The following is a 13,744-nucleotide window of genomic DNA, read 5'->3' on the forward strand; positions in this document are numbered from 1 at the left end:
TGGCTGCCCGGCCCCGTGGCTCTGGGATGCTGCAGGGCAGGGATGCAGCCTCTCTGCCTCCTGGGCTCTGGTTCTGCTTGAAGCAATTAGGATGATTTTTAATTGCAGGCCCTGTGAGACTGCATGGTGCGCTGGGACCGGGTGCTGCAGTTCCCCATGTGCTGGCACTGCCCCACTGCTGCTCCTGGGGGCACCCAGCTGGGGCTGTGCTGCCTTTGGAAATGGGCTGTATTGAAAAACGGCCAGAAAGATGCTGAGATTTGGAACGATACCTGCAAGAAAAAGCCCAGGGGCTGCTGAGGGATGTTGCACCCATCCAGCCTGTTGCCAGGGCAAGGAGGAGCTGCCAACCTGGGCTCTGTGTTTGGTGGTGCTGCAGCAGCAGTCCCATCGGACACAGCTCAGTCTTTAAAATAACTCCTGAGGGGTCTAATTTTAGTCTCAGCCTCCTTATTTTTCACGTCCTCTGGATTAGTTTGTGGGCAGGAGGAAGGGCACTGTGTCCTGATGGGAGCCTGGAAGGTCAGGTTGCTCTCAGAGGTGTCCCATGGGCTGGTGTGGGCTGGCATTGGTGCAGCAATAATTTTGCTGGGGATGAGGGGGGGAAAAAAAAGAACCACCACGACAGCTACAGAAGGAAAATAAGTTTGTTTCACCCTGAAGGTCTGCCTGGAAGGGCTCAGCTGCAGGGTGGCAATGCAGACCTATGGATACAGCCCAAATTTTAGGGTGGTTTTTCTTTTTAAGGCGATTTCATTTCTTTCCCCTTTTGGTCACCGCCCCACTGGCTCCCATCTCTGAGGATGTGATGGAGGAGGTGCTGTGGTGCAGCACTGCCTTTCCCCAGGTGCAGATGGGGCCACCCACGGGTGCAGCTCCTGGGCACGTGGATGTCCCCGTGCCTTTGCTAGGCTCACTGGGTGCCCACGGAGCTGTTTGGTGGGAGGACAGTGCGTGGATTCATGTACATTCAACAGCGGTGGGAGCTATTAATTACTAAGGGGCTGCTGTCAGGAAAACAATGGTTGACTTGGATAAATGGCCTGGCTTTGTTAGTTACAGCGCGCGCAGTTATTTGAATGCACGGAATATTAACGATCTTGTGTTTGCTGGGTGGGTTAGGGTCAGAGCTGGCCATGGGACCCCGGTGGCTGCAGGACTCTGCTCCTCCATGGCAGGGTTTTGCCGTGCAGCCTGCAGGGTGGGTGATGCATTTTGGGTCCCCTTTGGGTGTTCGGTCCCTATGGGTGAGCATCGGCCCCGCCGGTGGCTTTGGGTCGCAGCAGTGCCTGCTGGTGTGGGATCAGAGGCTCTGGGGATGGGGACAGCAGGATGTGGGCATCCCGGTGGGCTCGTTACGCTGATGAGCACTTTTATCCCTATGAGCACCTGCTGAGCACAGTTTAAAATCAGCAACAACTGCGTGCTCAATGATACGAGGGAAATGGGAATTAAATGGGTCAGGGTGGGGGCTCACTGCTGGAGCTGCGGGCATTAATGGGAAGCTGCAGAGTCTGCGGTGGCATCGAAGCCGTTAAGGGCTTGGTGGCACGTGCAGTGGGACGTGGTGTCACAGGGGGACCATCTCCCTCAGCCTCCCTTCATCCTCAGGGTCCCCCCACCCCCTCCACGTCCCCACCCCAGGGCTGAGTGCAGGCACAGTTGCACGCTCTCCCTCCTCTCCCTTTCCCTCAGGCTCCTACCTGATGGTGAACGCCTCGCAGCACGCCGCTGGCCAGAGGGCCCACCTGCTCTTCCAGGCGCTGAGCGAGAACGACACCCACTGCCTGCAGTTCAGCTACTTCATGTACAGCCGTGATGGTCACAGCCCCGGCACCCTCAGCGCCTACGTGCGGGTGATGGGGGGCCCGGTGGGCAGCGCGGTCTGGAATGCCTCAGGCTCCCACGGCCGCCAGTGGCACCAGGCTGAGCTGGCCGTCAGCTTGTTCTGGCCCAGCGAGTACCAGGTGAGTCCTCCCCGGACCCCCCCGTCCCTTACCGACCCCGTGTCACCTGCTATAAACGTGCCTTAAAATCCCTTTGCTCAGGAGATGGGGCTAGCTCCAAAGGCTCAGTCCCGGCTTAGGGGACCACTCTGCCACGCCTGACCCCTCTGTTTGGTAACACAGGTCCTCTTCGAGGCGGTGATCTCCAGCGAGCGCCGGGGCTACCTTGGCTTGGATGACATCTTGCTCTTGAATTATCCATGCTGTGAGTGCAGGTGGAGGTCGGAGGTGCTGCTGTGTGGTGGTGCTGCTGGGCTGGGATGCTCCTAAGGACTGTGAGTGCTGGGGTGCAGCCTGGTGGCACCTGAGTGTCCCGTTGGCACCAGGGTGCTGGAGGTCCCATCTCCTTGGACAGCCCTGCCTCCATCACCAGCAGCTCCCGCATTGCTTCAGTTATCACAGGGCCTTGGGGAAGTGCAGGCTCCTGCAGGGACGGAGGTTCTACCCTAGGAGCATCTCTATGGGCTTCTTGGGAGGGACCCAGGGCTGGGCTGTGCAGATGGGACTCGAGGAGGCTGCCAGCTGTCAGCTTGGCTCCAACCGGGCAAGTTTTGGGACTGCAGTGGAGATTTGAGGCAGACGAGAGCCTCCTTAATACTTTTTTTGTTCCATGGCAGCGAAAGCCCCTCACTTCTCCCGCCTGGGTGACGTGGAGGTGAATGCGGGGCAAAATGCCACCTTCCAGTGTGTGGCTGCTGGCAAGGCCGCCGAGGCAGAGCGCTTCCTCATGCAGGTGAGATCTGTGCGTGGTGAGGATTCGGTTCTTGAGGGCCACGTCTGGTGGGTCTGAACGCCACGCTGAGCCCTCCTCGTGCCTTTCTCTCCCCACTGGGCAGAGGCAGAGTGGCGAAGTGGTCCCCGCTGCCTCCGTGAAGCACATCAGCCACCGGCGCTTCCTGGCCACCTTCCAGCTGGACGAGGTGTCCAAAGGCGAGCAGGACCTGTACCGCTGTGTCACCCAGTCCAGCCGTGGCTCAGGGGTCTCCAACTTTGCTGAGCTCATTGTGAAAGGTGGGTGCCCACCGTCATCTCGGTGTACTGCCCTCCTCCTCGCTCCTGATTCCGGGGTTGTCAGGGCACTGAGATTGCATTCGCTCGCTGCAAACAGGTCAGTATGCAGTGGCACAACGTAAAACTGGGGCGCTATCTTTCCCACTGGCCTTAGTCCATTGATTCTTGATTGCAGTTGAAGGGAATTGATTCCAATGAAACTTTCTGGTACCTTGGTGAATGCCAGGCAGTGCCTCTACAAATAATAAGATTGGGTCATACGGAACCTTGGTGCTTCCAGGGCTGTTAGAGAGATGCAGGGCATACGGCATGGGCTGACATTTAGTGGCTGGTTTGTGTTCCATACTTCGGTGTCATTCCCTTATCGCAGTTTTGCTTGTCCTCTGGGCATGCATGCTCCAGCTTTGGGATGGGGTGAGATGCTCCAGCTGCTTCTCCTCTCTCTTCCAGAGCCCCCAACACCCATCGCACCCCCCCAGCTGCTGCGGGCTGGCTCCACCTACCTCATCATCCAGCTCAACACCAACTCCATCATCGGCGACGGCCCCATCGTGCGCAAGGAGATAGAGTACCGCATGACCTCAGGGCCATGGTCAGAGGTGCACGCTGTCAACATGCAGACCTACAAGCTCTGGCACCTGGATCCTGACACAGAGTACGAGATCAGCGTCCTGCTGACGCGTCCCGGTGAAGGGGGCACAGGCAAACCGGGACCCCCCCTCATCAGCCGCACCAAGTGTGCAGGTGGGTTTGGCTCCTTTCTGGGAGCTTGTTGGATTGTTTTTTTTTTTAACCAGCCAAGCCTGACTGCTGTTGGTGGAGGGGATGTGGTCCCTGTCCTTGTGGGCACTCCTTTGAGAGCGCTGTGCCAGCAGCATCCTTCCTTCTGAGCTTGAAAGCAACCATCAGGGCACAGGGATGACGTGGCAGCAAGCTGGGACCTGCCACCCCTGTGCACGCTGTACCTGTGCTGTCACACCAATGCATGGCAGGAGTGGAGCAGGACACAGCTGCAGTGCTGGGACATTCTGGGGTTGGAGCACTGCAGCTCTGGCCATGTCCGTGACCCTGGGGGGCTGGCTTCTGACGCTGGTAAGGGAGCAGATCTGGAGATGCAAACCCTTAACGGGGTGCTGCAGCCAGGGGCTGGCAGGAGCATTCCTCCCAGTTAATTCTTACAAGTGCTGTAAGTAAGCCTGGGTTTCGTGATTACCTCCAAGCTGATGACAGCTGCTTTGTGTTCAATTTCCAATGGTCTCCACCTCCAGTCCAGGCTTCCAGTGCTCTTCCTGTGTGATATAAGCATGGATTTCACTCCCAACCTGGCACGTGGTGGGATTAAGCAACTGTTCTTCCACCAGAGAAGTGGCTGTGTTTTGGTCACCAGCCCCACATCCTCTTGGATGCACTAGCCTGCATTCTGCAGCATCTCTGGACCAGCCCATGGTGGCAGTGGGCTTTACAGAACCTGATCCAAAAGGACCCTGGAAGAATCCACTTAAAGGATAAATGCATCTTGCCCTGGAGCAACAGGAGATGCTCAGCGCTGTCGCCTGTGTTTGACACTGTGCCTGTGTCCATGCAGCTGTGTTAGTAACTGTGAGCATGGGTGGCTTGGCACTGGCACTAATTGCATGGATATATTCAGTGATGTTGGTGCCTGCAGACATCCTCGTTAGCTGAGCTCTTGCTGAATTGCTATTCATATCTGTGTGTGTTGGCCTGGGGATGCTGGGCTGTCTGTTCCCTACTGATCATTTAAATGTACTGGAATAAGGAGATGGGTTCTTGGTGGGTGAAGATGATGGGTTGGTTGCTGATGATGATGGGGGTGAGAATCTTAATTCTGCTAACAGTGGTACCGGAGCTCAGTTCCTGAACCAGGCATAGAGGGGACTCAGGCTGGGAGTTGAAGGCAGTGAGGACGTCCTGTGGGGAGGACATCTGGAGCATCCAGTGAGGTTGCAAATACCTTCTGCAGCCCTGGGCTGCCCAAAGTCCTCCTTGGCACAAATGTCATGGGAATTTGCAGTATGGACTCTCCCTGAGGATCTGCCCTAAGATGGGCTGGGACCTCAAAAATTCACCCTCATCATCCTTTCCTCACCCTTTAGGTCCTTAAAGGAATTCACTAGGGCTAACACAAATCACCCACATGCATACTCATGGCAAGGGAGCTTGGCTTCTCCTATTGACGCAAATGATAATTAATTTTTTTACTCACTATTGAGAGTTTTTTACACCTATTGAGAGTTTGCCATCAGCTTGATGGACAGCTGAGGGCTGCCACCTCAGTTGCAGTGTTGGGAGCCACACTGAACACTGGATCAGGTTGCCCAAGGAGGCTGTGGATGCCCCATCCCTGCAGGCATTCAAGGCCAGGCTGGATGTGGCTCTGGGCAGCCTGGGCTGCTGGTTGGCGACCCTGCACATAGCAGGGGGTTGGAACTGGATGAGCACTGTGGTCCTTTTCAACCCAGGCCATTCTATGGTTCCATGAACACTGCTGCACCTTGCTGTGCTCCCAGTGTCCCATTAATGGGTGAGGAGGAGCGGATGCAGCACTGGTGGCCTTGGAAGTCAGAGGATGGCGAGGTGGGAAGGGTCCATCTGGCCCACCCTGCTCCAGCAGGGCTGCCCAGGGCCGCATCCAGCTCACATCTGAGAATCACCAAGGAAACTCCACAATCTGGGCAATGTGAATCAGGCTATGAGGCAGCAAACCGGGACCCATTTTGAGCACAGGGATGCTGTGCCTACTCTACGAAGCCTTCCCCTCCATGCAGCTGAAGCAAGGTGAACGCTGCTTTAGCCTAAACGCTTTGAGTGACGCGTTTTGATTCTGCTCTCTCCCCGGCAGAGCCCATGCGGGCCCCCAAAGGCCTGGCTTTCTCCGAGATCCAATCCAGGCAGCTGACACTGCAGTGGGAACCGCTGGGCTACAACCTGACCCGCTGCCACACCTACAGCGTCTCGCTGTGCTACCGCTACCTGGTGGGCAGCGGCCTCAACCAGACCTTCCGCGAGTGTGCCAAGATGGAGCGCAACGCCAACCGCTACACCATCAAAAACCTGCTGCCCTACAGGAACATCCACGTCAAGCTCATCCTCTCCAACCCCGAGGGCCGCAAGGAGGGCAAGGAGGTGACGTTCCAGACGGATGAGGACGGTAAGGCCACGTCATGGGTTTGGGAGGAGTGCCGTGGGTGGGTTGGGGTGTGATGGGGGCTGTGTGTCTACCCAGGGAAGCCCCCCGTCCTGCAGGGTTTCAGCTGTGCCTCATGCAGTGATGCCCATCTCAGCTCGTGCCCAGATGGGGAGCCCCCATTTGTCCCGTACTGTGGAATTAAAACCTTGCAGCAATAGCAACAGTGATCAAAGCGATTAATGCTTTGCACTTAGGTAACTCCTTTCATCTGCAGAGCTCAGGCTGATTAAGTTGGCTTTGCTGGGTTTCTTGGTGAGCTCTGTGAACAGGAGGTCAGAGCGTTCCCAGCACAGCTTTGTTCAGCTTCCCTGCGCTTTCCTCCCATTCACTTTGCATTGGAGTTGCACATGTGAGCTCTCCATCTACAGCCAAACTGTTTGCCTTCTCCTGCTTTCTGAGACCCAGTGCCCTGTCCATGCACCAAGGAAAGGTGCATACTCTTCAAGCAAACCTGGCCTGGGTCTTTGGTCCCACTTAATCCCTAAATACTAAAACCAAAGTGATTTCTCCATGCATCCCACCAGCATGCTGTGCCCTTAGACCTGCACCTGCTCAGCCATGGGCACCCAGCTCTGTGCTCCTGGTGCTTTTTTTTATCTCTAATTGCTTCAGCTGTTTTCACTGTGCTGTGACTGCTGCAGCTGCTTTCTTATTGTATATTAATACAGTAGCTCCAGATGTTTTTTTTGCTATACTGTAATCACTGCAGATGCTTCTCACTATACGTTGATTAACCAGGGCTGACTGCTCCCCCCTTGGACTGAACTTGGTACAGTGAGCACTTTCCATGCTAGGAGGAATCGACGTATCTTTGGGTTCATAGATGCACTGCAAATGTTATAAGTGGGCTTGGCCCAGCTAACCCTATTCCATTTATCTACATTAGATATTCAGTTTATCTAAATTAGCTAATGACAGGCTGTGAAGCTCAGCTGCTGCAGCTCCTGCATTCCCATGGCTGGGGCAGCGTAGTGTCTCTGAAAGCCTGCAGAGGAGCAGCAATGGGTGCCATGGCTGAGCTGAGGGCCCTGCAGCCACCTCACTGTGTGATGGGGGCATTCCCACCTTATGCTCTCCATCTCCATGGGACCGGGGTGTTCCCTGCTGCTTTTTAAGCAACCAGACCTGATAGGGATGGGCTGAATCTTTCCCCCTCTGCACTCTGTGGCTTGGTGGTGATGATCTGAGCTACCAGGACTGGGTGACAAGCAGCCCCACGTGCAATTAAGAGGAGTTGGTGGAGTCTCAATAAAACACAATCACAGGGTTCTATTATTTGAATCTTTTGTGCTTTGTTTGCATCGTCTGTTTGTGCATCGCTGGGGCTTCTCTAGGTAATTACAGGCCTGTCAGGCTCACTTCAGTGCCTGGCAAAATTATGGAGATTGTTGTGGGAGTTACTGAGAAACACCTGGAAGGCAGCACAGCATTGGTCACAGCCAACATGGGTTCACGAGAGGAAGGTCCTGGTTAATGGACTTAATCTCCTTTTATGGCAAGGTCACACACCTCCTTGTCCAAGGGAGCAAATTGGTGTAATCTGTGATAGGGTTCTGCAGGGCTCCATTTTAGGGCTGGTGCTTCCCTGGCTTTCCTTCCTTCCCTCACCTCTGCATCAGCAGAGCAGTGTGGTGGTGCTGCAGGGAGCCAGCTCTTTCCCCTGCTGGGTGCAAGCCAGAATAAACACGTGCAACTACAGGTGTATGTGTGTGGCAAAGGGCTTTGCACGCTGCTGGGATCTGCTGTGACCAATGCCACTGTCATCCCAGTGTGTGCACCAGCACGTGGTCCCTGTTGGCATGCACACATCCTCATGCAGTTGGAGCATTTCCCAAATCAGCAGAGAGTGGTGTTGCAATTAGCACTTACAGTCACTGCAGAGCACACTGTCCTGTGCAGGAAACCAGAAGCAGGCACGGTGCTCCTCCTTCTCTAAGGTGAAGGGCACTAATGAGAGGGATGCTCACAGCCCTTGGCACTGTGACCACGGAGGGCCTCATCCCACAGCCCTGAGCCACATGGGGTGGTGGCCTTGCATCCTTTGCAGTGAGCAGTTGGCTGGGTTTGATCCTCTATGCCTTATACTGAGTGCATCCCCCTGCCCTGCCCACGTGGTCGTGGCATGTTTTGTATCCCCAGGTGAGCACCCTGCATTTGTTCTGCAGGAGAAATATGTATTTTTATAGGTACACACGTTCCTGCCCTAAAGATTGCCAGGAATGTAATAAGTGTCCCGTGTACACCTGTAGGACATGATGCTTCTGATTAGATTAACTTGTGAATCAAGTGGAAATTGTGTATTTGCACGGTGGGAAGTGTGCAGAAGGCAATCCCTCTCCCTTGGCTGTATAATTAGATCTGAATAAAAGCTGCAGAAAAAAAGAAGGAAGGAAACATGGGAAGAGCTGGCATCTGGGTGGAAGAGGCACATGTGAGGTTGCCTGGCTCCACCTACCCGGACCCAGATAGCAGAGCTCAGCAAAGCTGTTCTGAACATAATGCTATGGGTGATATCTTGCCTGGATTGTGTCCCACCTGAGGGCTGTTCCCGAGGTAATAAGTGCTAATGATGGTTCCCACTGTGCTTCCAGCATCCTGGTCCCACGTGCACTATGCTGGTTTTCTGGTTTCAGTGGGTTTAATTGCTCCTGAAATGAGGGGTGTGATTGGTTTTTTTCAGGCACTAAAGCTTGCAGCAGATGCTGCTGCTTGGGAATAATGGTCTTGGCTGAACAACCGCCTATCCTGCCCTCCTTAACAGCCCCCTTGGGCTGGGGGCGGGGGAAGGATGATGAAAGAAAGCAGTGGTAAATAAGTGAATATCAATCCTGACACCTTCAGCTGCTATCATTTGTAGTTGTTATTGGTGGTGGTGTTAGCCAGTGGGGTATGGTGAGCCCCTCTGCCGAGGGGGGAGGAAAGCTGCATTGTGGGGGCAGTGCCAGCACTCAGACAAACCCCAGTGGGACTCATCCGAAGCCTTTTCCTTTCCCAGTGCCTGGTGGCATCGCCTCTGAGTCACTCACCTTCACCCCTCTGGAGGACATGATCTTTCTGAAGTGGGAGGAACCGGTGGAGCCCAATGGCCTCATCACGCAGTACGAGGTGCGTCCCGAGCCCTGGCCCCTCTGGTGCCCACAGAATTATCAGGGTGCTGCAGGGAGGAAGGGAGCATGGATCCAGCCCACTGAAATCCTCCTGACTGCGGGGTTTCTCTCCTGGGTAGCCCTGCTTTCACTGCCAGCCCTGCTCTCCAGCAGCAGCTTTTCCAAACGCAGTGCAGTTTACCCCAAAACACAAGCGCAGGCATCAATAATCCATGTGGGTCCCCTCCAACTTTGGGATATTCTCTTCTGTTCTGTGACGTTCCCTGTGCTCCTGCTCACTCGTGATGCTCTACTCTGTCCCTCCAGATCAGCTACCAAAGCATTGAGTCCTCTGACCCAGCAGTCAACGTTCCCGGCCCGCGACGCACCGTCTCCAAGCTGCGCAATGAGACGTACCACGTCTTCTCCAACCTGCACCCTGGCACCACCTACCTCTTCTCAGTGCGTGCCCGCACAGGCAAGGGCTTTGGCCAGACAGCGCTCACAGAGATCACCACCAACATATCTGGTAGGTGCTGTGGAATCTGGCTCTGAGTGCTTCCCTGCACGGGTGTGAGGGGTTCCCCTCCTTGCTTTGGGGGTGTTTCTGTCCTCAGGGTGATGTTTGTGCCATGCCAGGGGTTGGGTGAGGTGCTACCCCCAGGCACATGGAGCCCATCGCAGGGCTGGAGCGTTTGGGTCCTGTCAAGGTTGCATCCTGTGCTGTCTGCTGGGCCTGTGGCATTAAATCCCTCGCTGCAACCCCCAGGTCCTCTCCAAAACGCAACGCTTGCTCAAGACCAGGGGGTGTTTTGCATGTGCCTCAGTTTCCCCCATGCAGGCAGCCCTGCACACGCAGAACTGCTGCTCAGTCCTACGTGCTCTCTTTGCAGCTCCCACCTTCGACTATGGGGATATGCCATCACCTCTGGGCGAGTCAGAGAGCACAATCACGGTGCTGCTGCGGCCGGCGCAGGGCCGGGGGGCTCCCATCAGGTAAATGAGGGCTGCGGGGAGCTGAGGGCACGGTGGGAAGGGCAAGGCCATCCTTGCAAAGCTAACCTGTGTCTTGTACCTTCCACCCACCCAGTACCTACCAGGTCATCGTGGAGGAGGACCGGCCCAAGAGGATCAAGCGGGAGCTGGGTGGGCAGGAGTGCTTCCCGGTGCCACTGACGTTTGATGATGCCATGTCTCGCGGCTCTGTGCACTATTTTGGGGCTGAGCTGCCTGCCAGCAGCCTCACTGAAGCCAAGCCCTTCACTGTAGGGGACAACCAGACCTACAGTGGCTACTGGAACCCGCCACTGGAGCCCAAGAAGGCCTATCTCATCTACTTTCAGGCCATGAGCAACCTTAAAGGGGTGAGTAGCTGTGCAGCTCTCTGGGTCTCCTTGGGGATGCTGATATATCTAGTTTGCCACCAGCTGCATGGCATCCCGGGGGTCCTGGGAAGTGGGGCTTTCTTTGGGTCCTTTTGCTGGCTGCTCACCCTTGGAGCCCACGCTGTCCTATCTGGGGGCTGTCACCCAGGGCCATGGGGACATGCTGGGAGCACAGCTGGGTGCTCTCCATCCTCCCCACAGGCTGAGTGACCCCTGGGACATATGAGTCCCCTGGCTGCAGAGGCTGGAGGGGTCCAACCTCAGCTCCTGCTGCTGTCTGTGGAACAGACCCACTTTCCTAGAGGGCAATCCTCGGATAGAAAAGAACGATTTGGGAACAAAGAGTTGTCAACATATTCCGGGACCACCAGTTCCTTGGCTTTCTGGCACCAACACCTGGATCCATCTGTCCTAAGCTCCGCTCTCTGTCCGGGCTGATTTCCTCCAAGGACCCACAGGAGACCCTTACCATCCTCACGTTCTCCAGCAGACCCCTTCCCAGCTGGGGCGCGAGCTGCCAAACACGAAGCAGTGGGACCATGGCAGCATCCTCATCTCAGCTCCTGCGCAGATCCACGCGCTGGCTGGCAGGTTGCTTTTTAGAGGGAGGGATGTGAGTTTTGAATCCTTCTCCACTGGGATCTTTCACACCTCACTGGGTTGTAATTAGAGCTGAGACAGGCTGCTGCATCTCGGCTCTGGCTCGCTCGGGCAGTGCTGGATGATAACTGGTGCTTTACAGCCTTCCTGCTGGGAGCCAATGGGTTTGCCCTGGCTGCTGTCAGACATTGAGAGAAAGCTGCATCCCAGCTTGGGTTTGCCATGGCTCTCGGGCCAGCTGGACCACAAAGCAGGAGAAGCCAGACCTGGAACTCTCTGGGATCGCAGTGCTGTGCCAGCTGCCCCAGGCACTTTGCGTGGGCAGATTTTGGTGTTGAGCTGTGTGGATGGAACAGGTTTGCCAGCGCTGGTATCCTGAGGTGCTGGAGGAAGCTCAGAGAGGAGAACTGCAAAAACAGTGGATTTTTTTTCCTCCAGAAATCAAACACATCAAAAAGATGGAATATTTTAGCTGGATTCCCAGCACAAGTGCTAAGATTATGGGACAGCTGAGCTTGAAGCCATCATGGCAACACTAGTAGCAGCACATGCAGAGCACCAGGGATGGAGTGTGAAGACGTTGCTGAATGACCTGGGATGCTTTGGCTATGGTCTTTAGCTTACTGGTGACCTGCAGATCCTCCAAGAGCTCTCTCAGGACCTTCCCTTTGCACGCCGCTGAGCTTTGTTGCCCTGGTTAAACCAAAGGACATTGGTATAGGAGATGCTGGGGACAGATTCAGCAATGGGTGCTTCAACATAAATCGTTCGGAAACTCCTTCAATTTGAGGGCAAAAGCAAGCCAGGCTTGCATCCAGCCAGCCTCTGACTTCCCATCTCTTTCCTCTGCAGGAAACCCGGCTCAACTGTATCCGCATTGCCCGCAAAGGTAAGCTCCCTGCTCCTGGTAAAGCTCACTGCTCACAGCAGCTGCTCCAGCTAGATTTCCTCTGCTCAGGCTGTGGACCCAGAGTGCTGCCCTGAGATCAGGGAGTGAATGATGGTTCATTACAGCTCAGTCCCATACTGCTGGGAGGGAGTGTGGTTGGTTCGTGCTTGCTTATGTATTCAGCTTTTCCTCTTGCTAGAATTTTGCTCTGATGCTGTGTTGTAGTGGCTGTTGTAGGATGGGGCTGGTTGTGCCCCAGGGACCGGGGGGCAGAGGGATGTGCTTGAGGCACTGCAGATCTCCAGGCTGTGCAGAATAAAGTCCCTTCATGTCTCAGATAGGATAAAACATGCAGAGCATCTCATGGGGAAAAATTACAGGGAAGAGACCTGGGTGTTGTTGGGCTCTACTGTTACAGCATCCTTTGCATCCTCTGCATGTAAAGGAGACAGCACAGCGCATTACTTAGAATTCCCATAACTGGATGCAGTGATATTTGTGAGTCCCTTCCAGCTCTGTGATTTGATAATGCCACGTGCAGGGTGCAGCAAGGCATGTCTGCCCATGGTCTGAACATTGTCAGAGTGTATGCATCCATCCTGGTGCCCAAAGGAGCACTTCTTTCTTTCTTTCTTTTCCCTCCCTGTGTTTTCTCACCTGACATTGCCACCTGGTTTTACATCCATTGCTGTGTGGGAGGCAGAGGAAGGCGCCCAGCCCTGGCTGGGGCTTACAGGAGGGAGCTGAGCACTGAGCCCCTCGTGCTTTCCCCTGGCAGCTGCCTGCAAAGAGAGCAAACGACCTCTGGAGGTGTCTCAGCACTCGGAGGAGATGGGGCTGATCCTGGGAATCTGTGCTGGTGGGCTCGTCGTCCTCATTATCCTGCTGGGAGCCATCATTGTTGTCATTCGGAAAGGGTAAGGAGACCTGCACTTCCATCCTGCCTGCTGTAACCAGTGTGCTGCAGTGCTAACTGGAGGTGACTGGGAGCCCCACTGCTGCACTGGGTGGACTCCACATCCTCCTCCCAGCCAAACTGATGTCAGTAGTTGGGATTTGTGAGATTTCTTCACTTGCTTCCCCTGCCACATCCAACCCGTGCCTGTCAGATAGCCTGAGGAGGGGCTGGCATTCACCCTGGCTGGGTAGCAGGGAGATGCTGAGCATCTAGGGCATTGCATGGGTTGAAGGCATGGAATAAATCCATGCAGCTGCAGTGAGGAGGGCACGGCAGGGGGTGACCCTGGGAACCAAGGTGCAAAGTCCTGGGACACTTCTTCACCCTTGACTCTGCAGCTTCAGTCCACAAACACTCTCCTCCATGTTTTCTGGTCTGTTACTGCTTTGTGCAGCTCTGCTAGTTCTGTATGCACTGAAATGCTGCTGCATGGGGATGCTGGGGCAGCGCTGAGCCTCACTGTCCCCATCTCTGTCCCTCTGCTCGAGGACAATGGGAGCAGCCCCATCCCTGGGCAGAGAGATGCAGGTACCTGCACAAGGTATGGCTGCTCAGCCATCCCCACTCTGCCTGGACTCATTTGAATGCAGAAATACTCTTT

At 55.2% G+C, this 13,744-nt stretch overlaps 1 protein-coding gene across 11 annotated transcripts in view; it reads left to right on the plus strand.

Annotated features, from left to right (window-relative positions):
• The window catches only part of PTPRU (protein tyrosine phosphatase, receptor type U), a 46,138-nt gene that overhangs the window by 12,234 nt on the left and 20,160 nt on the right, over positions 1 to 13,744 (plus strand). For all 11 annotated transcript variants that reach the window (XM_046903511.1, XM_046903513.1, XM_046903516.1 and 8 more), the window contains exons 3-14: positions 1,696 to 1,967; positions 2,130 to 2,211; positions 2,624 to 2,739; positions 2,843 to 3,017; positions 3,468 to 3,761; positions 5,878 to 6,186; positions 9,221 to 9,330; positions 9,639 to 9,840; positions 10,205 to 10,307; positions 10,402 to 10,675; positions 12,149 to 12,185; positions 12,964 to 13,102. In XM_046903511.1, the coding sequence (XP_046759467.1) occupies positions 1,696 to 1,967; positions 2,130 to 2,211; positions 2,624 to 2,739; positions 2,843 to 3,017; positions 3,468 to 3,761; positions 5,878 to 6,186; positions 9,221 to 9,330; positions 9,639 to 9,840; positions 10,205 to 10,307; positions 10,402 to 10,675; positions 12,149 to 12,185; positions 12,964 to 13,102 (2,113 nt within the window). The remainder of the gene's footprint in view (positions 1 to 1,695; positions 1,968 to 2,129; positions 2,212 to 2,623; positions 2,740 to 2,842; positions 3,018 to 3,467; positions 3,762 to 5,877; positions 6,187 to 9,220; positions 9,331 to 9,638; positions 9,841 to 10,204; positions 10,308 to 10,401; positions 10,676 to 12,148; positions 12,186 to 12,963; positions 13,103 to 13,744) is intronic.

Source organism: Gallus gallus, chromosome 23, assembly GCF_016699485.2.
Source record: "Gallus gallus isolate bGalGal1 chromosome 23, bGalGal1.mat.broiler.GRCg7b, whole genome shotgun sequence".
Taxonomy (NCBI): Eukaryota; Metazoa; Chordata; class Aves; order Galliformes; family Phasianidae; genus Gallus; species Gallus gallus.